Consider the following 22733-nt stretch of genomic DNA (forward strand, 5'->3'; position numbering starts at 1 on the left):
TTGTGGCTTCTCCTTCTTACAATGCAAAATTACACACAGTACAAAGTCCCTGCAGTTGTGAATGTTTTTGATGGCTGCTGCTGTTTTCATGAATGTTGGTTTTTATTCTGACAGAGACTTATTTCAGCTGTAGTATCATGTTTAAACAGCTGTTTGGCTTACCGCACCCAGACCAATACTTCGATATCTAATCCCCTTCAGTTCTCCTCATAATATAGTATATTGTATAAGTTAAGGTCATTTCCATATAATGAATCTGATGGATCCTAAAGGATTTAAAAATGGAAGTTTTTTTCCCAAAGGACTGGACCGGCTAGCGTGCTTGAAGTGAAAAACAGAAAGTGAGATTCTGTCTAAATATATTGTTTTAGCCAGAAAGCAACTGTTACTCATATACAGATCTTGAATGTTGTCCATTTATATATACAGGTTTTATTTTGGAAAATGAAACTACAGATTGAAAAATATATATAAAAGTCCCCTTTTTGTATATAATTCTTCGACCAAAACCTGGATTACCATAGCTTGTCCGGTTCTAAAACTTTCTTTTTCCTGTCGGTATTGCAACATCTGTAGTAACCGTAAAATGAAAGTAACCGGTAGTTGCCTGAGCATTTGAATGTCACTGGACAAAGTTGGAAGTAATTTCTGATATTCCCAAAGGATCTGTTTCTGTAGATTTGGCAAATTAAATGTGGGGGCAAGTTGAGTGTGCCACTGACAGCCGTATTCAACGTGCTTTGTGTGAAACCTGGGCTTGGGGGCAGGCTGATGTGTATCGCTTTGTCCAGTATGTCGAGAAAAATGTGAAGACAGTAAAATACCTACACTATTACTGTACTTAAATTTGTCTATATATTGTATTACAGAAGAAGGTTGAAGGTTGCTTAATGCATAAAAACAAAAGCTGAAGCCAAATAAATCATGTACGTGACCTGTTGGCAGGAGCAGGCTGTATTTAAAGCTCAACTGATACCTGTATTTCTAAAACAGAAAACATCCCCTGTTCCCTTATGAGAAACAAGCTATTAAAAGTCAATACTCAAAACAGACCTATGCATTTTTGTTTCCTCTCCTCTTCTAAAAGCAAGAAGCTAAGTTCTCGTACGTGCAGCTGTGGTATCAAACATTTTGTTCTACATGACTAATTCCTGCTGAATAGTAGCGTTTGTTCTTTACGCTTAACATTGCATAGGCTTAGACTTTGAGCGGTTATTTTCAGTCACGCCTTTAGGACTACTGTGTGGACAAAAGGTCCAATCGCAATTAGATCGCCCCTTCTGCCATTCCACAGCACCGGTGTTTCCTTCCCCCTGCCCTCAAAAAAGGAGGAACAGCTACATACTTCTTGTTGTTGTTGTCGGGGCAGAAGTTCAGTCGGTAGAAACCACTCTTTACTGTCCTGAAGCATTCTGAATTTCTTGGATAGCTTCCTGTAGAGCTGGTGCGGGTGGGCACCACATTTGCATTACTCTGGGGTTTTCTTCTTTTTAAAACTACTGTAGGACTTCAGGGATACTGTTGATTTGGGGGAAGATAAAGAGGTGCACACAGTTTGGGAGAGGGGTAAATTGACATTTGATGAGAAGAACTTGAGATGTTCTTATATTCCCTTAAAACTTGATACCCATCTAGTGCAAAGTAGGTTAGAACGTAGACTGACGTTCAGGTAGTGACTGAACCGAGTGTGAGCTCTGTGTGCGGGTCTACATGAGGGTATTAACCTACCTAGAGAAATTGCTGTTAGAAATTACATTGGGTGTTTAATTTTTATTCCATTACAGTTTGAAGTTTCAACTTAAAAATTTGGTTAGACAATTTTTGGTTCTGTTTGTTTTGTTTTTTTTTTTTGGGGGGGGGGAGGGGGGGAGTGTCCTCCCCCCCCCCTCCCCCCCCCCCGGGGAGGCATTTTTTGTTGCCACCTACCTTGGGCAGTATTAATTTCCCTTATATCATGACAGAAGAGATCCTAAGTTTTCCCAACCCCTGTTCATAAATGTCCTGGAGCATTATTTTAATACCGAACAATGCGTCTGTCCGGCAGAGGCAGGAGAGAGTGGAAGGCCTCGCAGCAGTATCCTAGCAGCGTGCTGTTACTTTGGAGATTTGTTAAACTGCCCTTTGAACTTCCCATGTTCATTATCATCATTTTTCCAAGTACAAGTGGAAAGCTGACTGCTGTGAAATGTATTGGAGAGCTGGTGTCCTTGAAGCTTAGCAAAGCAAAGACAATTAGGTTGGTGAGATGTCTGAGCTGCCAAGCAACCGCATACCTACGTATAGACGGATACGTCAGTATTGTCTTACTGAAGTTTCAATACTTCATCCGCTCCTATCTCGTCTTGAAAAAGAAGGCTCCATCTTCATTGTCTCTCCTTTTCTCTTAAGCTTTGTGCCACCTCATGCGCCTCACCCTGCCTGTTGCCGTCACTGGCTCAAAGATGGTAAAGCCCTCTTTCTGATGCTACTAACGTGCCCTCTGACGATTGTTTTGAATTTTCTGTGCCATTTTTCGCATGTACACCAAACATGAAGGTGTTGGTTGTGATTCACTTTTAAGTGCATGAAGTGTCTCGTTAAACATTTTCAGAGTATTCGGGGATGTGTTGTCCCTTTGGCAAGCAGGGGGAAGATGATTAGCTCTGTTATTGTAGGGTCTCGACTCGGTGCAAGTTCAAGTGAAATTCAAGTTGATAAACGCTTTTCAGTTTGCTTTGCAGAGGTGATCTGTTTGAGAAGAGAACTGCGGAGCTGCCTGTGTGCCTAAGGCTCATTCCAAGGCAGGAGGATATGGTTGAAGTGCCCAGGCTGGTACAGTTTCGGACCAACAGGCCGGTCCATCTGGAGCTGAACCATGACTTTCACGCCCCTCTGTTCCGTTTTCATGCTAGTACCACCAAATGCACGCATTTCAAGGGTTGTCCCCCCCTCCCGGTCCCACTGCTTTGTTAGCCAGCTGAAGAGTGCTGAGCCTCTGTTGACATTTCCGTACTGAACAACCTGATGCTTCCTGTCATCTTTCCTGGACTGACGTGTAGAACCAAGGGTTGCGCTGGCTCAGCGGTCAGCTCTCCGCAAGGGGACGTAAACCCCTATAAAAGGCCGGTCACGTAGCAGAGGTTTGATCCCTGGTCTTGATTCCCACCCCACGTATCTCATAGCAGACCACAAATTAATGTAAGAATTTTTGTTTTCACAGCGTGATACTGAAAATCAGTGTAAAAATAAGTCAAATGGAGAATTAAAATGCATGGTTAGGATGTACCAACTTCTTTTCTGATTTTTGTTACAAGGCTGCTTGAATTCTGTGGCTGTATTTAGGAGGAGCCAAGCTCATTTTCTAAGAAGCTATGGTTAACCAAAATTGCGGTTATAAAACAGACATGGAGAAGACAAATTAACACCTAGATATATACTCACTCTACCATAAGTGCAGAAAATGCACTGTTAGGGTGTGAATGATATTTTAGGAGCTGTTTCAGGTGTCCGGCACGCTTGGCCTTTTGTACAAACAATAAACAATCCATTTAAATCAGTACGCGTCAATCACGCAATCATTTGTCTGCATTAAATTTAGCAGTAATTGTATCTATTGAGTTATCTCTTTTCGACTTTCAAAATCGGTAAATTTTCAAGTAATGATGAATGACGGTGGGCTTTTCCACTTGATGAAAAATGTCACGTCCCGTGTATTCTCATTGCCGATGTTTAGACTGATGTTTAAAGGAGAATCAGGGATTGTGGGCCCAATCCTGATCCCATTCGGGTTAGCTGCCTTTTTGTTACCGATTTCGTAAGATCAGGGCCAACGTCTATGTAATTATTGCCCACATCACTGTCGGAAAGAAGCCAAAACGAGTTATTCAGCGATAAACCCGGTTTTTGCTGTAAGGCCGGCTGAAGTACAGGAAATAAAGCTTTAAGCGGTGCAAATGGCACAGTCCCGGTTTTTCGCTGAAGGCAGAGGGAAAGGCAGGTCTCACCTGCTGGCTGGCCCCGCTCACCTGTCCTTCCACCCAGCCGGCCAGCCGGCCAGCCTCGCCCGCCGGGCCGGGCCGGGCCGCCCGGGCGCAGGGGGACCGCGGCGCCGCTCCCACGGCCGCGGCAGGATTTCCTCCCCTCAGGAGCTCGTCCCCTGCGAGTTTCTCTGCCAGGAAACCGCGTTCCCCGCGAAACCCGAAATATCTGCCGGGCCCTCCTCCCGAAATAGCCCCCAGAGAAGCCGCTACTGCGGCCGAAGCCGATTGCCAACTTCCTAATATTTGTGAGCTTTTTGGCTTTTAAAACCCCCTCCCCAACCCGTACTCTCACGTCTCCTCCGTGTCCGGGGCGATTCCTCCTGCTGCTCGGAAACGAGACGGGAAAGTTGGCGGCCGATGCAGGGGACGAGGACGGGGAGGGAGCGCGGCCCCACAGCGGCTGCCAGGGGCTCCGCGCCGCCGCCGCCCCTGCGACCGCCGCCCGTCGCGCCCGCTCCCGCTCCCTCCCGGCCCGGCCCGGCCCGGCCCCGGCCCGGCCCCGGCCCCGGCCCCGCTCGGACCCGCAAATAACTCCGCGGCGCAGAAAGCGCCCCCCGCCCCGACCCCAGCCGCGGGGATCGGCCCCTCGGGCAAAAAGGGTGACCTGAGCGGAGTCGCCACCGAGCCCGCGTTTCTTTGGATGTCTTAACCTTTGCTGCTTGGGTTATCTCGGAGATAAGTTCCCGTTTTTCTCTAGGTTCTTACTTAGAAGTGATTTTGTTAACGCGGATTTTTGTACACCTACAGCGTGCATCAATAGGATGCTGGAGAGCAGAGTAAAACAGCTGTATTTACGTAAAGTGATTAGCCGCTGGACAATACAAGTCGAGTGATATATTTAGCTACAGGAGGATATTTTCAGACAATACCAGGGCTCTTCATTTCCTCTGGTTTACTTAAAGCAAGGATACGGAGAGTTAGAGGTCACAGTTTACTCACAGCTTTTGCAAAACGCCGCTGCTAACCTTTTGCTTCAAAACAAACAGAAGCAGCAGCATCACAAAATCGAGGTAAACCTATTTTACACGTCTCTGTTGCTAGAAGCATTTGTCAGGCTCCGTGTTTACATTGGCTCACAACTGGATACACGCCACGCATTTGTTTAAAAGTTTAATAATTAAGTACTTTTCTCCCCTCGCTGGCGAAGCTCTCCTTTGATGCCCCTCGATGTGCATAGATACCCAATCTCTGTCTCCCACTTGAGTGCGAAGTTTCCGTCCTGGGAATCAGATCCTTTTCCACCAAATTGCGTCGCCGGATCTGCAATTCCTTCCTCGCTGCAAATTAAATTTAATTAAGCAGTTTACTTAAAACGTATTCGATGTTTTGTGCGAAAAGCAAACTGATTTCCTTGTTTCCTTGAGTGCTGGATTTCATTAGAGAACTACCAAACACAATTAACACAAAACCTATGGGGCGCCGGGCGCGCCTCACGTCTCCTTTTCCTTCTGTTGCGACGAGCGGAGCGGTCCCCGCCAGGCAGAGCGGCGAGGGCTGAAACACCGCTTCGGTGAAAAGGGAGGGGAAAGCCACCGTTTTCTTCCAAACTGATCGGGGGAACGGGTCACAGCGCCGGTCGTTCTCCTTAGAAGGGCTGCTTCGCCTTCGTCTGAAAGACGGACGAGCACCACCGCTAACCCGGTTTTTAAGTAAATGCCCGTATTTCTTCGGGAATAAAATTAAACGAAATTGGCTGGTTATTACGGTCCTTTGTAGCATGTTCTTTGCATGCCTTAACTAAAAGGTAGGGAAATGACAGAAAGAGCGCCGTAATTTCCTGGGATTTAACTTTTAATCCTTTCTGCAGATACCATTTTGGCAAGAAATCCCTGCTGGAAGAAATTCGGTAGCCCCCTTCATTTTACGGGAGCGACTATGACATTACACAACTAGTATTGAGCCACGGCACAGCTCTTGGCGCGGACCGGTCGCATGGGCCGCCTCTCCGGCCCACTGCCACCACCGGGGGCCGCGGTACCGGCCGGCGGCTTTTGCGGGGGAACCGCGTGGGCGCCGGGCAGGACAGGACGCGAGGCAGCCGCGGAGGGGGGACAGCCGAGGGGGACCGCTCCCCCCAAACATCCCCCCCCCCCCCCCCCCCCGACCCGCGGAGGGCTGGCGCTGGCCGCTAGTGGGAGCTGTGGCCCCGTGGAAGTGCCGCGGCAGCCGCGGCGCGCCCGGCCCCGAGCGCGGCGTCCGGCGCACCCGCGGGGCCCGGGGCGACCCCCCGGCGCCCTCCGCGCCCGCCGGGGGTCCCTCCGGAGCCGCCGGGTAAGCACCTCCAGCGCTGTCCGCAGTTAGCTCCCTCTGGCCAGAAATTAATAAAATGAAATAAACGGGCCAGGTGCCGGCGAGATACGCGGGGTCTGAAAAAGAACTGGATCCGAAAATTCTCCCCCCCCGCCAAGTGTGGAAGGGAAGGAAGAGGCGCTGAGCCATCGCCCGGGAAAGGCGAGGGAACCCGCACCCGGCCTCAGCGCCCCTGATTACCCGCCGCTCCGCATCCCTGTGAAGGGGTTCCGCGTGTCCAACTCCTCTTTATTTCGGGACGGCCCGTGGCTAATTGTGGCGTAACCAAATAAACTTCGAAAACTCAGAGACCCCGTGGGATGGGCCGGCCCGGGATCGGGCGCGGGAGAGCCCCCTGCCCCCCCCTCCCCCGGCGGGGCACCCGCAGAAAGTTGCGCGGGGAGCTCCGCGCCAGCGGAGAGCCGGCCCTTCCCCGCGCGGCGGCGCGGAGGCGGCCGCTGCCGCGGAGCGCCGGCAGCCGTGCTCTCCCGCGGGCGCTGCGCCCCGCAGCAGCGGGGAGGGTGCGGGGGAGCCCCGCGCCCCCCGGCCCTGCCACCGCTCCCCGCTCCTTAAACAGCAGCGTACTTGAAAAACGCTCAGTCTTAGCGAAGAGGGTTTTTTGGGTTTATTTTATTTCATTTGATTTTTCCCCCGACTTCGCCCCGCGTGGGCCAGCCGCGCCTCCCGCCCAGCCCCGGCGTGACTAAGAGCGAGTGGGCTCTTCCCTCGCCCCGGCGGCCGCCGGCGGGGCCGGGAGCCGGGGGGGGTGTTACCTGCCGGCCCTGCTCGGCTGGGCTCGGCTCGGCGCGGCCCCGCCCGCCGCGGCGGCGGCGGCGGTAAGTGACACGCGCGGCGCCCAACCAGCGCGGCGGCCCGGCGGCGGCCCTATGAGCGGCGGCGGCGGGGCGGCGGGGCCGCGCTTATATGGCTACGGCGGTGCGCTGCCGCCGGCCGCGCTCCTGCGCCGGGGACTCGCCGCAGCGGCGGCAGCGGAGCGGCGGCGGTATCGCGGGTTGAAGGCGCCGCGGCGCGAACGGCCGCGGCTGGAGCCGCTCCTCTTTCCTTCTCCTCCGCGCTGGGCTGCGCGGCGGCGCAAGTCCCACGCCCGGCTTTCTTCCTCCTCCTGCCGCCGCGGCGCGCACTGCGGATCTCGCAACGGGAGAGAGAGGGACGTTTTGACGCTGCGACATCCCCCCCCTCCCCGTTTTGTTTTGTTTTTTTAATTATTTTATTTTTTAAAATTATTTTTTTCGCCCTCTTCTTTCCCTGCTCCGCTCCGGGGTCTTCGCCGGCGACAAGGACAGCAGTGCCCCCCGGGGAAGCCGGAGCCCTGCGGATGCGCCTCCCCGGGACCGGGGGAGCTGACTCTCGGAGTGGATTTATTGACTCGCGGTTGCTTCCGAGCTCCCCGAAACAGCCCGGGCTGGTGCCTGTGCGGATTGCAAACTGCAGGGAGCAGTGAGAGACAAGCAGGAGGAGCCTCCTGCCGAGGCTGCGTCCCTTTCCCCCAACCCCTTTATTACTCCTACCGCCGTTTCTTTTCTTTTACCTTTTTTCTACTCCTTTTCACGCGAGCCTTAGACACTGTGAACGTGTATGGCGCACTGGATCCAAATGGGAGTTGGCAGTTTGAGTGGCATCTTCCAAGGCAGCCAGGAGACCCCCAGTAAGAGGAAGGACTAGGCGTTTGCATTTTTTTTGTTACTGCTGTTGTTACTTCGGAGGTAGCTTGGATCTTACCTCGCAGGAGAATTTCCTACATGCGAGCGGCATACATGACTCAGTAGATCTGCTTGCGGCTCTCACCAAGTGCATCGTCGACCCTTCGCGTGTGATTTTTAATTTTTTTTTTAATTCTTTCTTCCCTACCAATCGTCCCGCCTGTTGGGATACCGGGCGCCCACCCTGCTGTTGCCGCTCAGGTGCGGGGAAGCCGCACGGCGGAGTTGGCGAGGCTCCGGGGAGGGACTCGGTGCCGCCTGCGACCATGGCAGCGCGGAGGCGAGACGCCTCCGCCTGGAAGTACTGTTGGGGAGTCGTGATGGTTTTATGCAGAACTGCGCTGGCGAGGTCCATCGTTTTAGACCCCATATATTGGAATTCCTCCAACCCCAAGTAAGTTATCAACCCGCTCCCCCCCCCCTCGCCGCCTCCCCCGGGGGCCGGCGCTGCCCTGCGCGGGGGGGACGGAGCCGCAGCCCGGTCGCGGCCGCCGGGAGCCACGGGGACGGGGCGGGGGACCCCGCGAGCGGCGGCTGCCGAGGACTTCGGCCTGGGCTGGCAGCAGGATCCGGCCCTCCCCCGGGGCGGGTGGTCCGTGTCACGGTGGAGCTGCCCCGCCGCCGTTTGCCCCCGGCGGGAGGGTCCCGGGAGGGAAGGGAGGGGGAGCCGCGGCGGGACGGGACGGGGCGGCGGCACCAGGCTGAAACCTGCGGGCGGCGTCCGGGCTCCGCTCCTGCGGAGCCGCCGCCTCCCCGGGGCCGGAGCAGCGGCGGAGGCCGCCGCGCCGGGCCGCGCTGCGCTGCGCTGCCAGGAAGGGGTGATACTCTTCAACTTCTCCGTCTGCAGATGCAAACTCATCCCATTGACTCCAGCGAAGTTACATCTGCTTATAACAGGGCTAAATTTGGTTGTGGAGCTGATGGTATCAAGGCAGATGTCAGTGAGTAATGAACTAAGCATTACCCATCACGCAACCATTTAGTGTCAGTCTTCATTAACAAACCCAGGCAAAAAAGTACACGCGTTCCCAGGACTTCACTAGCAAAGCACACTCTTAAAATAGAAGCTTATCCTTTAAAAACCTTCTTTACTTAAACATAGAAAATTATTGCTATTGGGAAGAGGAACTTTTTGGAAAGTGGGCCGTCTTTCTAAAGAGAAATCTGAGTCAGTGATGAAAAACTATTTCTACTTCTCTTTTTGTCCCCTTTCATTTTTGACATGCAAAATAAGTTGGCTTTGTTCAGTTGTGAAATCCTTTGAACTTTTGTGATTAAAACCACTGTTTTAGGAAGCAAAAGTCACGATAGGAAGAAATAGTCTGTAATGAGTTTAGGAAGTTTTACACCATAAATGGGTTAAAATATTTTTTTAACTCCTGCTACGTATTCACTTAGTACACTTAAAAGCAAACCATATGCATTGCATATGGTTAATTGAATTTAGAATTTCCCATTAAGTCCCGTAAGTACACGTCTTGTTTTCCCGGGGGACTTTTTAGAGGAAATGTTAGGTGGGGATGAGACAAGAAGAATGGAGCATTTCCTCGATCAGGGATTAATTCTGTGTAGGTGGCAGGATCCCCAGGAGTTTGGTGAAGGTTTCAAAGTTTTAATTGGGAGTCGCATCTCAAGTTTATCAAGTACTCTTGCGTTACCGTCATCATTGCCTACCGTTGTTCCCACTGAAGGAAAAGCTCGCTGCGGATTTCTGCCATATTTTTCAATAATGGACATATTTGCTGCATCTCCGTAAGATTTCTTTACAGAAAAGTTTTTTCTGATCTTTCTTTAAAAAAAAAAAAAAGGAAACTGACAGGAATGCGGTGGACTGCTCAGTTCAGTGTTTTTATTCCTAGCATTGCGTGACAAATGATCATTTTCTATATGCACCAGGTGGGAAGCCAGCTAAAATAAAACGAAGTTTAGCTCCAGTCTCTGGCTCCGCACTTTTATGATGCTACATAGCTAAAGCTTTTCTTTGGCTTAAGAGAGGTACGACATAACATCTGAGAGTAAAGCGGCCTGGCCGGTTATAAAGCGGGCTTTACCGTGCCCTTTGAATTCCCGAAAGTCAAAGGCTACGAGCCGGGGTTGCGTTGCATTGCATTAGTGGGCCTGCTGTGCCGGTGGAAAACAGGCTGGGCTCAGCCTTGGAGGAAGGGGAAGGCTTTCGCATCCCCGGCCCTTGATGGGTTTATGCCTACAGAGGTCACTCTTCCAATGCAGAAGAGGCGGCTGCTCTGGCCTCGCCTCTGCCAGCTCCGACCTGCTTTCGCTTTTTTAACTTGCCTTGATAGCTTTTATTAGCCATCAGTGAAATGAAAGTATCCGAGCAGCTGAATTCAGCCCATCTTACAGTGCCTGGGGATATGCTTCCTTTATGAAATACAAGTTGTGTTTCCATTTGGCTAATTCTAAACTATTTGACTACAAAAAAGGTTTGAATGTTGTTAATGGTAGATCTAATGATAATATCTAATTACTTTTCCAACTTAAATGCACGCTTAAAAATAGGTTGTGCTGTTGATGTAATTGAGTTTTCTTGAGTGATTCATTGAGGCTTAATCACCACAGTGAAGAAGTACACTATTAAAATTAGTCTTTTCAATTGCTGGGGCTAGTGATTTATAGGCCACTTGGAGACCCGTAGTTCGAGGACGCTTACAAATGCATTACCGATATTGCTGCCGGTGAGACAGCTCCACTTCTCTGAGCAGGATTTCTTACTAATTCTTGTCACAATTGTTTGCCTGAAGGATACGGAGTAATTTCTCCTTAGACGAGGTTGTCCTCGCTCCGGATTCAAGCTGCATGTTAGCCCGAGAAGTAAGCTGCTGAATGGATCTTGGCGTAGTATCATAATAAAGCTCCTTTTTAGGTTTGAAATAATAACTATCTTTGGTGCCGGTTAATTTATTCAGGGAAGCTGTGCATTTAACTCTATTGAAAGCCTCAACACATAAATCTGCTGAACAGGTAGGCAATTAAATGCTGGGAGAAGTTGTTAGGTTAATATAAAGTGCGAAATAATAAATTTTAGGTTAAGGTGAATGTATAAACTGAACTGGTTCAGCACTGAAGTTTAGAGGTTGTAATTTCTAGCAGGTGGCTGGGATGGAGAGCACGCAGTAGCTGTTTGAAGGCAGAGCTCCCTCCCCCATTCCCCCCCCCCCCTTTTTTAGAGATCTGCTTTCATTGCCTCGACTGAATCACAAGCGGTGTGTTTTCAGTGACGTGCAGAAAAAAATTATACCTGCGACTTTATTGCTTGGGAGGTTAAAAGTCACTGTTGCAGATGGTTTTGGTAGACTTTACAGACTTCTCATCTGAAGAACCTTAGATCTCGTGATCTCGAAAACACAGAGAAAAATTACCCTGTAGACTGAACTCCTGTTGACACTTTTTAATGGGGGACTTTCTGCCTGTGTTGTTTCTGCCAAGACAAACAGTGTATATAGATAGCACGGATTACCTCGGTTTCACCTCACAAGGGCTCAGCACCGCCTCTGACACGGGGGACAGCACGTAGTGTTATGGGGCGCCTTTCAGTCAAACGGCAGAGAAATCTCATTCAAAAAAACGTTGCTTATGTCTAAGCGTCGCTATTCCCTGCGTGCCATAGGCCGGTGAGCAAAGCGGTTCCCCTTAGTGACATGTGGAAGGTTATCCTCACAAGTGGTGGGTTTGACACTGATTACGTTAGATTATATAGCTGTTTTTCTCTCCCTCTGATAACCCGTCATATATGGGATATTTCACAGCCCGTCTTTGAATGGATTCTAACATGTCAGAAACTGATAAAATAAACTACAATTGATGACCCTGTTAAATGGTCTATTCAGTAGCACATAGACTAGTCTGCTTCTCATTGTATCTGAAATTCTTATTTTTGTAGGTAAACAAATGCACATTCACTACCGATTGAATAGCCCCTTGAACTATGCTCCGCAGTCTGCATTTGGGTTAATCTTGTCGGTTTTAATATAGAGAGGAAAAAAGGAGAAAGCACCAGGGGTGGAATTGTTAGTGCTTTCACATCCACATTCCTCACATTTTGTCAGGATGATAAACTGTAGGTAATGGACAGCCGTTGTTTCACAGGACAGGCGAGCCAGCCGGAGCACAAAGAGCTTGCTAAAACGATATCTCACAACATGTTTGGGAGCCTCTCAGCTAGACAAGAATTTATCTGGGAGCCCTGTGTCATGGGACCGCACTTTCTAACCTCAGCAATCACAGCTTCAAGCTGAAGAAACAGGAGCGGAAGGTTAAAATGATTTAAACGCATGCTCCTAAATTGTACCCAAAACATAGCTGTTGACACTTGGCGTGCTAATACAAGGAGTGAGTGGTGGCTTCCAGTCCGTTTGATATCTCTGGCATTCGTAGCCAGGTCTCCGAAGCGCAAGTGAACTAGCAAGATGAATTCAGAACAAACTGAAGGCCGAATTCTTGAGCTGGTTGTTTTCCCCAGCCTTTTATACGTGGCGTGTAATTGCTGTATTAGTTATAGTCATTATCTTAAAGCATGTTATCTGTAAGCTGTGCTACGTTATTTCACTTCGTTTAATGAAGTAATTGCCTTTAGAAAGGCAGTGACTAAAAGTCAAGCTAAAATCACTTTAAGTTCTCCCTCTTCCCACACACAAGAATGCCTCCCTCCCCCTTCCCCCCCCCCCTTTTTTTTTTTTGTCCCCTTCCCTGTTTTATCGTGAGGAGATCACATTGCTTTAGGTGTGGCACTCGATCGTCTCAAATTCGGCCAAGGTTCCTGCAGTGGGAAGTCGGCGGAGGACCTGAGGTGACTGCAGTGAGACGCTGGCAAAGACAGGCCTTCCAGCCCTGCCCAGCAGCCAGAGCCAGGGTTGCTTTTGGGGCTTTTTTTTTGGAGGACCTGCTCTTCATGTGTCGTGCAACCTGCGGTACTTGAGATTGCTTGTTGCACATGAGAAGAAAGTGTTCTTCTGGGGAAAAAAAAAATAGTGATTAAAATGTTATTCATGTGTGCCTAATGTCTGCCTGCCTCGGCTGCTGACAGAAAGAAACCTGTTTTTCTGGTCATTTATCATACATCTACATGGATTTGCTTATGAGCTCATTCTTTGTAAGGCGTTGTGGAAACTTAAATAGGAATGTTAAACTGCTTGAAATATTTTGATTAAAATATGCAGTGCCACGGAATATGGACTTTTAACCAGAACACTGTTGTCTTGGGTGAGGGGAGGGGTTATTTTTGGGGGGTGGGGAGGGAGCGGCAAGGGAGAAGAGTTTGGGGGGGAGTTGCATGAAAAGCAGAGGAAGGGAGGATGGCAAATGGACAGTGTTAGAAGAGCTTGGAAAAACTCCTGTGGCTTCATTGTCTCTTTAAAGCCAGAGAACACAAAGACAAACGCAGTTCAGCCGTTCTCCCATGATGGAAAATGTAAACCGTTGACACAGCTCCCATGTTTAACTTGTTTAATTCTCATTTTAAATTCAGTACTATACCAGCCGTGTGAACTCTGAAGATTTCTTTAGTAATCCATTTTGTAGTTCCGAATCAAAAACAAAGTGAAAAGGTCTGACACAATTTGCTTTTATTTTTAGGCAAATCAACCCTGGTCATAGTTAATAAGGGGATTACAACCCAGACTCGGTCTTTACAGATGTAATGTAAATCAAGGGCAGAGTATAAAGAAACTGATCCCTTTTGATTGAAGTATGGTAAAAAGGCATAGAGAAACTAGCAGCAGTAATCTGATTGTATGGCAATAAAACCACCATTTTCTGTCTTTCAGATAAAAATAATGTGGTAAATCCATGCAGTTCATAAGATGTAAAGGCAGATAAAGGGTGATGCCATGGCAACATATAGATTAGCTTGATGTTAGAAATGACACGTCTCTGAAAGGGGTGTTAGAAACTAAGGGCCTTGCTCCGGGCTGTAAGGTATTATGTGAGAACTGCACAAAACTTGGGGGCCGGGATTAGAAAGTATGAAAGGCCTACTTGTGGCTTGGGATGGTTAAAGCAGTAAAGAAAAGCTGCTCAGTTCTTGCTCATTGGTGGCGTATAATATGGTAAAGATAGATTTCATTTACTGCTTTCTGCCGAGACGGGGACCGATTAAGACTTGAGATGGCTGCAATTGTTAGGTGTGGAAGATTTTCCTTTTTAACTCCTGCCCTAGCAGCAGTCTTTCTGAAGAATTAGCTGCACTTGGGGTTTGTTGCCTTAATCTATTTGGGCTTCGGGCAGGAGCATGCTGGCAAGGAACAGAGAGCAGAGGGGATAGGTAGGACTGGGGTTATCTGCAAAGAAAACAGAGGCCTTTTGAAAGATTTCAGCTGTGTTTCAGGCCGCGGTCTCCATCTCGCACTCCATGGGAGCAGCAAAGATAAGCACGCTGCATTGTCTGTGCCTTGGCCAGGTGATACTTCAGCATCTCTTGTGTTTCCCGTCCTGCAAAAATGTAAAAGAAAGAAAAAACCACAAACAAACCAGCATCCGTTCCTATTTACCAGTGAAGCTGCAGATAACCAAATTGATCTGGCTTAGTCTCTAGGTGGTATTTATTTCCGAAAGGCAGGCTGAAATCTAGAGATGAATGAGATAAGCATCTGCCTAGCCCCCCGCCCCCCGCCCCAACTTAAAATCACGGGGATGAGTTTGCTGTCAGCCCGTTACGAGTTCAGCCGGCAGACAATTTAGCCATTGTTTTGTCGTTTATTTTAAGCGATCTGCAGCTGTAAAGGTAGTAAAGTATCTCTTCTAGTGCAGCTACTTGGATTTTTTTCTTCTTGCCTTTTCTCTTAAAGAGCCTTCTAAATAGTTGAGACTTGCTTTTCTATCCAACTGACAACCGTAAACACCCACAACTTAAAGTCAGCATTACATTGCAAATCAGGGCTATGATTCAAACGAGAAATACTTACTTTATTGCCTGCTCATTTGTCTGCTAAGGGGGGAGAGAAAGCACTCTGCATTTGTTAGTCAGAGTCTAGACATAAGGGGAAAAAATACCGAAGCCTACAATAACAGTTGTGTCTTTCTTTAGTGGGAATGAGCCTGGGATGAGCTCGGCAAAATGGAATTCATGCTGTTTGTTTGGCAGTGGCTCGGACACTTTTTAAGTTGGGTTTTTTTTTTTTTCATTTTCTGGGTTTTTTATAAAGATGTTAATCGCATGCTTGAATTTATCATTCTTATCCTACCCCATAGTAAGCTGGAAAGCTTCACAAGTCTGACTGAAAAGGGAACTCCAGAACCAAAACTGTCAAGCTGCTGATGCTGATGTGATTTAACAAACGAAAAATAAACAAGTGCATGTAGGGAGCTGAACAGATTGGCAGAATATACGGGGCCTGAAGAGCTCAGATACGTTTCCTCTCTTGCAGCTTAACCTTCACAAATCTATATCAAAAGATCCAATTCATTTGCTGAAATTCTCCAAAGCGCAGGGGCACCCTCATCTAATTTACAGGCCGGTCACATCCAAGCACCTTGCATTCTGCATTTGACAATGATTGCTAATGGGCCATTCAACTAAAGTATTTGCTTGTTAACGGGGAACAGAGCATGATAAATGTCCAGCAAGCTTGCGGCCTCCTTCAGCTTTTCAAATGCAGACTGGTGCATATTTATGGCAGGCAAATGACAAAGAGAGAAGCTGAATTACTCTGGCCTTATGCTTTCTGTTCGAACAAGGGTTAAAGTAATTAAAGAAATAATGCAAAAACCGATGTCCTTTGTTTGCCCACCATTATCCAACGTTTAGCTTTCGAACCTGCCTGTCATGTCACATTTCAGAAATGTACCAGATAAGGCTCGGTAGGTTTGGCAGGGCACGGAAAGGAGTGGGTAATTCTTTATGGAGCGCATCCTGGGCAGCGCACGCCAGGTCCCCCTGTTCCCGCGCAGAATCCTCTGCAGGTTCCACTCTCCTGAAACAGTTTTCACCGCCATACATTTACTCGAAGATGTACTTAAAACACAGAGGTTTTGCGATTTGCGCTGCTGTTCCCTAATTGGAAAAAAAAATCCCACCAAACCCAAACAGAAAACGGTGGAGAGGCTTTGAGAAAACAAGCACATTGCCCTCAGTATGTTTCTGAAAGCCAAGTATGAAAACAAAATGGCAGAACAGAAAACAGTTTGGCCGTTGCTCCTCCGCCCTCAAGGACAGATAGATCTGCAAAACTGAAGCTAGAAGGCATACGCACACGAGTTCCCTGAACTAGAAGTGTCTTCAGCATAACTTTGAATTATTTGGTAATTTTTGTTATTGTCTTGTGCTTTTAAATCCATGTTTAATCTTAGCCTGATTTTCAAAAGTCTTCAAGCAGACTTAAATGCAGAATTACAATAGATAATTTTAAATTCCATGTTCGAAAATGTCATTTAGTATTTTATATTTCTAGCTGCAAGTAGATAAACATGTTCAAGGCTTCTGTCTAGCTCCTGTTCAACTCCATGAAAATACCTCCAGTGATTTCAGTGAATATTACATTAGCCTGCAAGGGCTTTACATTATAATAGTTTTTTCATTATAGGCAAAATTTTAATATTCTTATAATGAACAAAATCTGTCATTTTACTTGAGGAAGGAGAACATCTAGATTCTTTTTTTTTCTGTTAACTGTGATGCAGAGAGCTTTCCTTTGATGTGATTATATACATTGTCAAAGACAGTGAATAAGGGCAGGACCTCTATCTTTTTTGGCAATCCTGGCCAGCCAACACCCAGTGTTTATTGCGGTATCAGCATGGTAATTATGATGCAGCTGATTTAAACTTTGATGTAATAGTCTATGCTTTCTTCTGGTTTTAAACGTAGGTTCCAAGCCAAAAAAGATAAAGGCTGGTAGAGGATTATGTTGCTAGGTGAATCATTCCTGATGTATGGCATATACATAACTATAAGAAGGGTTTTTCTACCTATAGAGTTCTTTTTAAATGTCTTGTGGTTAATGGCTAAAATAGGATTTAACTTTATTTAGTAGGATTCAGAGCTGTGTACACTTGAAAGAATAATCAAGTTTTACATGTGTCAGTAGAAAATGAGAAATTATATGGCTTGTCTTACTTGCACAGGAGGATAGGTTAGATGGTGGAATGATACATTAGTCTGAAAAATCTGTGATGCTGCAAATTACTTCTCACTGTTTGGTTAGCTTTTGTTTGAATAGTGCCTTTATGTAGGTACGCAAACCAAAGAACAGTGGTGGGAAAGGTGAGCAATGCACTGTAAAGGGAAGTGCATGTTAAAGCTAATAAGAGGGATTTAAAATTTATTATTATTATTAGTTAAAGCCCAGTTGCAATTGAATGCTATTTTATTTTGGATTGGGAGTTCTGCCAGACTCCAGCCTGTCAGAGCTGAGAAGACTCAAATCAAGTCCAGGCCTATTTCTGCAGCAAACGGGAATCCTGGCTCCTTGCCTGTGGATTCATTCAGGAAGGCCCATCTGGCTTTTGATGTTCTGCAAGTTTGAAGCAGTTTGTTTAAGGAACCTATGCAGCGAGCACTGGTGAAAGCACACATAACTGCACTTCTGACTCTTCGAGTGGTGCATCGTTTCACATTTTCATTTTTGCTGGTGCTTGCCATCTGCTTACCCACTGCCTGAGCAGCAGTTGGTTTCTCTACCTGACTGGATAAAAGTGTAAATTTGGAGTTGGGAACGTCTTGACTCCTTTTGAGGATTTGCAGTCCCATAGCGTTCACTGTCCACACTTCAGTTGCTTTCTTCATGTTTAATTAATTTCAGTTTAGTTCAGAAGCTGTCTAGCTTAATCACTGCACAGCACTTGACCTTTAGGTTTTTTGGGGGTTTCTTTTTCCAAGGTATTTCCAAGCTATACAGATTAGCTGAACAGGGAAGGCCACGTTGGCAGGCAAGATTACTAGTCTGTGTGATAAATATTTTAAGAGACGATTTTTAGTGGTAATCATTGTTCCCTCTACTTTTCATCAGACAGTTTTCAGGCACTTTTTGAAGAAAAACAAAAGCCGCATCTTCATAAATTTATTGCTTATTGTGGTCTTTTCCATTCTGTGGATTGGTGTGTGACAGCAAGGCGACCATGACTGCTCTGTGCTCCTTGGGCCTGACTCAGGAAACTGTCCTTATTCAGAAAAGCTCATGTTACGCGTGTGCTGAATGCTGAATATTTTTGCTGAAGTGGGACAAATTTAAGCATGAGCTGTCTTGAACCAAGGCCAGAGTGAAAACGTTTTTTGGGGTTGGACAAATACAGATCTCTCTGAAGCTTCATTACATTTTTTTTTTTGTATCACAAAATGATGTCAAAAGCTACGGCCCTGTCTGCGCTTGGAACGAGTCTTAATTTTTGTGTAGCTTGCCAGTAGCCAGCGTAGCCGTGCCGGTGGTGATGGTTGTGCCGGCTGGGACAGCTTGAGCAGGTCCATCAGCTTTGCTCCTGGAGGTCTGGCTGCACCGATAGCTCTGCTGGTACCAAGTTTTCTGTGCTTTTGCTTGCAGTTCGGTGTAATGCCAGCAGCACATTTCCACTGACGACTGATTGCTGAGAGCGGCCCGGCTGTTCCCAAGAGCCCAGGTCACCCCCCTGAGAGATAACCCAGTTTGCAGCAAGTGCACAGGCTGAGCCTGCCCGTGGTAGAGGCTGAACAACGTGCCCATGCTCTTGCAGGCGTGGGGCAGTGGGTTGAAATGGAGTGGCTGGAGCTCTCGCTGTCCCTGGCCATCTGCTGAACCCCTCTGATGGACTCTTCCGCCCGGGGCAGGGATGTCCAGTCTAGTGATGAATACACTTCTGGACCTTTACAGGGGTTTTAAACTACTCCAGTGTCAGTTAGATTAATTTGAGAGGCTCAGAACTGCAGCGGGCCAAAAGCTGGTTCTCGGTAGGTCAAATATTACTACTGCCTTGGAGGTGGCAGTGGCCACCCGGTTTTATTCTGCTTCTGAAAGTCAGCCAAACTTTGGAAAAGTTTGTATTTAATGTAAGAACATAGGATCTCTACGCTTGTGAGTGGCTGAATCTTGGGTTTAACGTAAGATGCAAGTGCAGACTGATTGTAGATCTCCCATTTGGCTTTTTGCTCAAGGTCATTTTCTCCCATCTGAAAACTGTCTCTTTAATATAAAGAGAAAAAGGATGTGGTATAGGAGTGATAGAGAGTTGTAACTGGATTCTGAAAATCTTTGCAAAACAATGATTTGCCAAAATAGGTTTGGTTTGTCATACAATGCTGTTATTGATTTGGCATAACTTTTCCTGAAAGTTGTGAGTTAACAGCTTGTTCTACTTCCAGTGTTTACTTATGCAGGCAAATGGTATGCTATAATATATTTTCTAACAACTGCAAAGCAGCTGAAATTTTTTCTTTGAATTTGAGATATAATCACCGATTATTAATGTCTCATCAAGTAACAAGACAGTCCCCACCCTCTTTTATAGACTTTGCTTGGAGCATGTCTTGGAACAAGACTGTACAGGTGCAAACAAATTGTAGTTAAGAGAAGGAAGACTGCAAACTTTGGTTGGTATCCTTGTATTGTGGCTGACATAAGATTTGTTTCTGTAATAGGAACAGCAGAGAAGAGCACAGAATAGCACAGCAATAGAACAATCTGGTTTTATTGTTTCTTGTGATTTACAGTGCCCTTTTTGAAAAGTAGTTCCTTGGCAAATGCCAGCTGCTCTCTGTTAGCTTTCTAAAAGCAAAGACTTTAGTGACTTGTGCAAGAAGCACACATGGTTTGGTTTGATTTTCCGTTCCATGCTAACTACTGCTCTGCATCTTTTCAACAAAGCGCCATCTTTCTTGGGTTTGGCACACCCTGCCTCTGCGAGCACAAGTCAAGTAGAGCAGTGGTTTTGTGTTACGCTGAATTCATGGCACAGATTTTTTTAATTTTTCTTTTTTTCAAAAATCCAAACCATATAAATACCTGATTATCTTTGCTGCGAGAGCAAAGAACTACTTTTATATTCCCAGTAGCATATTTTGAACAACAATTCTTTAATTAAAACAACACTGGTCTCTTCCTGTATTTCATGGCTAGCAAATGAGAGAAAACACCAGTGTTAATATCAAAGGGAGTCAGTTTTCATTACAGTAATGGTTCAATTGTGCAATGCTGTAGGCAGTGAAATTTAATATTTTTGTGACTTGTATTGTAATTGTAGGATGACAGAGGAAAATGGATTAAGTTTAAATATAAGCGTACACGAAAGCACATGGACTTTGTCAAATGGAAGCTGAGGGTTGGGGCAGGACGGGTCCCCCTCTGGCGCTGTCATAATGAATTAGTATTTTGTAAATAACTGGCCACTAGACTATAGATTTATTACCTTTTGTAGATTTATGTGGACACACACAGACATACATGGATTCTGTACTGACTGTAATTGCAGTGCGGAGTTGCAGAACGGGTTTATGCCTGTAGGCTTGCAGGGTATTTGAATGTCTAGGCTTCTTGTCTGCACCTTTCATGAAAATACTCTTGCCTGCCAGTTTGTGAAGTTTTCTTCTGAAGGATACACCCATCCTTTCAGTTAAGGGATTGCTAACACATGAATGGCCTCAGACTGGAAAGCCCTTTGTCATTCTTTTCTTCCTGATGAATAAAACCAGATTCAAGTTGCAGATGATCTTTGCTTTAGAAAATTGTGCTAGAGAGGCAACTAGTGTTAATGAGCAATATCCCCTTCTTTCCCAGTTGCCCATATACATGCAGATTAAAATGGAAAATGGTAATTTAAACCATCGTTACTGAACTCTTCCATGGAAGATTAGGGACAACGAAAGCTAGATGTTTCATTTGTTTACAGTGCAGGCAAGTGGAAGATGTCCCCAAAGCAGTGCCTGATAGTCTACTAGTGTCTAAACATGATGCCCTGTCGTCTTACCCCATATATTCACAGTGTTTCTCAGGCGTATGTTCGTGTTGAAACCTGTTCTAATGTTAAAGTGCAAAAGGGGGCAGTAAAGTGCTATCCAAAAAATGTTTATTTTTAAGGGTATTTTTTGTGGCAAAAGTTGCATTTCTCAATAGGCTTATAATCTCCTGTATTTAAGATAATGTTCGCATGAATATCTTCTGTTTGAAAGGCTTACAAATGTCGCCAAAGCATATCGTTAAGCATTGTGGGAACAATGTTTGCTGTGTGTATTTCCATGTTCTGTCCTTTAACCCAGTCCTGAAACATGCTACATATTTGGAAGGAATCGAAGGCAGGAAGCTTATATCCTCAGATATATTTAGGACATAGCTATACAAAGCACTTCTGAAAGAATTCCAACTTTGCTAATCATGTCTGGTTCTCATGTTGTGCATTACCAGCACCGCGTTTCTGCAAAACCAAAATGAAAAGAATGCTGAGGCTGGGGGTTTCTGCTTGAAGTACTAAAGTGTGTAGTGGTGGCATGGGTCAAGAGTTGGGCTCTCATCCAGACCCGCATGCATCATTTGTCAAGAGGTAACTAGAAAGAGCAACTAATTACAATGCACCTACTGAGTGTTTTCTCTTTCAGAAATTCCTCAGAATAAGCCATTCATACAGATTGGCTGCTGCTCTCCACTGCAGCCACTTGCAGTTTTTAAACTCTGTGTAGAAAGCGTGTTTCTGCTGAAATGCAGTAAAAAGGAGAATGTGCCTCTGTGTGTTTCCATGCTTGTGCATGAGAGAGAGAGAGAGAGAGCGCGCAACGATTTGAGGAGTGATTCCCTGTTTGATGAAGCTGAGTAAGTCCAGCACTGTTGTGAGGGTTCATATTTCTGTAAATGCTGATGAAATGTTAATATAATACACTTTAAAATAGAACACTGGTCATATCCATCCTTTTTTTTTTTTTTCTTCCCCCTAGTTAGGAGACTGTCCTGAAGCACATTAGCGGTTCTTTTGTGGTAACCAGAATTGATTTTGTAAATGGATCAGAATTCTCTAGTGCTTTAAGTACTTCTAGCAGAGCAGTAATTGCTTTCTGCACAATAATACAAAAAGTTAATTGCTATTAATAGTGCTTTATGTGGAGGTCATGTATGAAAACTGAATATAAAATCTTTATTTTTAAAAAAAAATTCCTTTGTCAACCTTGGTAAAAAATCGAATCGTACATCTTTTCAGCATTTCAAGTGGTAAATGGTCTAAGCCAGGCTGCACGTTCTTGTGCAAAAAGCCCAGATCTTGTTTCCCATTGTAGAGGAAAAGACAAACAGATAGGTGTTTGCTCTCAGAGGTTTTTTTTTTAAGGTAGAGGAAAACGTGCTTCCCTTTTACGGGAGGAAAACCGCGCATCCATTTTCGCACCCTGGATTTACGCTGGGGACGGAGGGGTAAAGCACAAGTTGGTCTGAAGGTTTTCGTTATGTAAGCGGGTTTTTTGCTTTGCTCTGCAAGTGAGAGCCAAGCAGCGAGGGAAAGGGCAGCTTTCCAGCAAAACTAAACCATCTCTTGCAGGCGGAGATGGCGTCCAGTTGAAACAGATACGCTGTCTTACAGCAAAACCCTTCTGGCAGCTGCGCGCCAGGGGGCTGAAGACAGGGCGCTGCCTCTGCTCAGCGGAATGGGCTGGGGAGAGGGGGCTCCCGGCGCCCCCGAGTCCATGGTCACACCGAGATGCTACGATCCCCTGGACAGGAATTGCAGAGTCAGCTACCTCTGCCGGAGCCCAGGATTGGGGTAGCCCCGAAGGAGAGTCTGCAGCACCTCCTTTGGCTTATTTACTTTT

The 22733-nt window shown here is 46.6% G+C and overlaps 1 protein-coding gene across 3 annotated transcripts in view; it reads left to right on the forward strand.

Annotated features, from left to right (window-relative positions):
• The first annotated feature begins 7302 nt into the window (after window positions 1–7302).
• Window positions 7303–22733, forward strand: part of EFNB2 (ephrin B2) — a 45962-nt gene continuing 30531 nt past the window's right edge. For all 3 annotated transcript variants that reach the window (XR_012997269.1, XR_012997270.1, XM_076361240.1), the window contains exon 1: window positions 7303–8423. Coding sequence is in view for 1 of the 3 variants with exons in the window: in XM_076361240.1 (XP_076217355.1) it covers window positions 8296–8423 (128 nt within the window). In the remaining 2 variants the exon portion in view is untranslated. The remainder of the gene's footprint in view (window positions 8424–22733) is intronic.

This window comes from Aptenodytes patagonicus, chromosome 1, assembly GCF_965638725.1.
Source record: "Aptenodytes patagonicus chromosome 1, bAptPat1.pri.cur, whole genome shotgun sequence".
Lineage (NCBI taxonomy): Eukaryota > Metazoa > Chordata > Aves > Sphenisciformes > Spheniscidae > Aptenodytes > Aptenodytes patagonicus.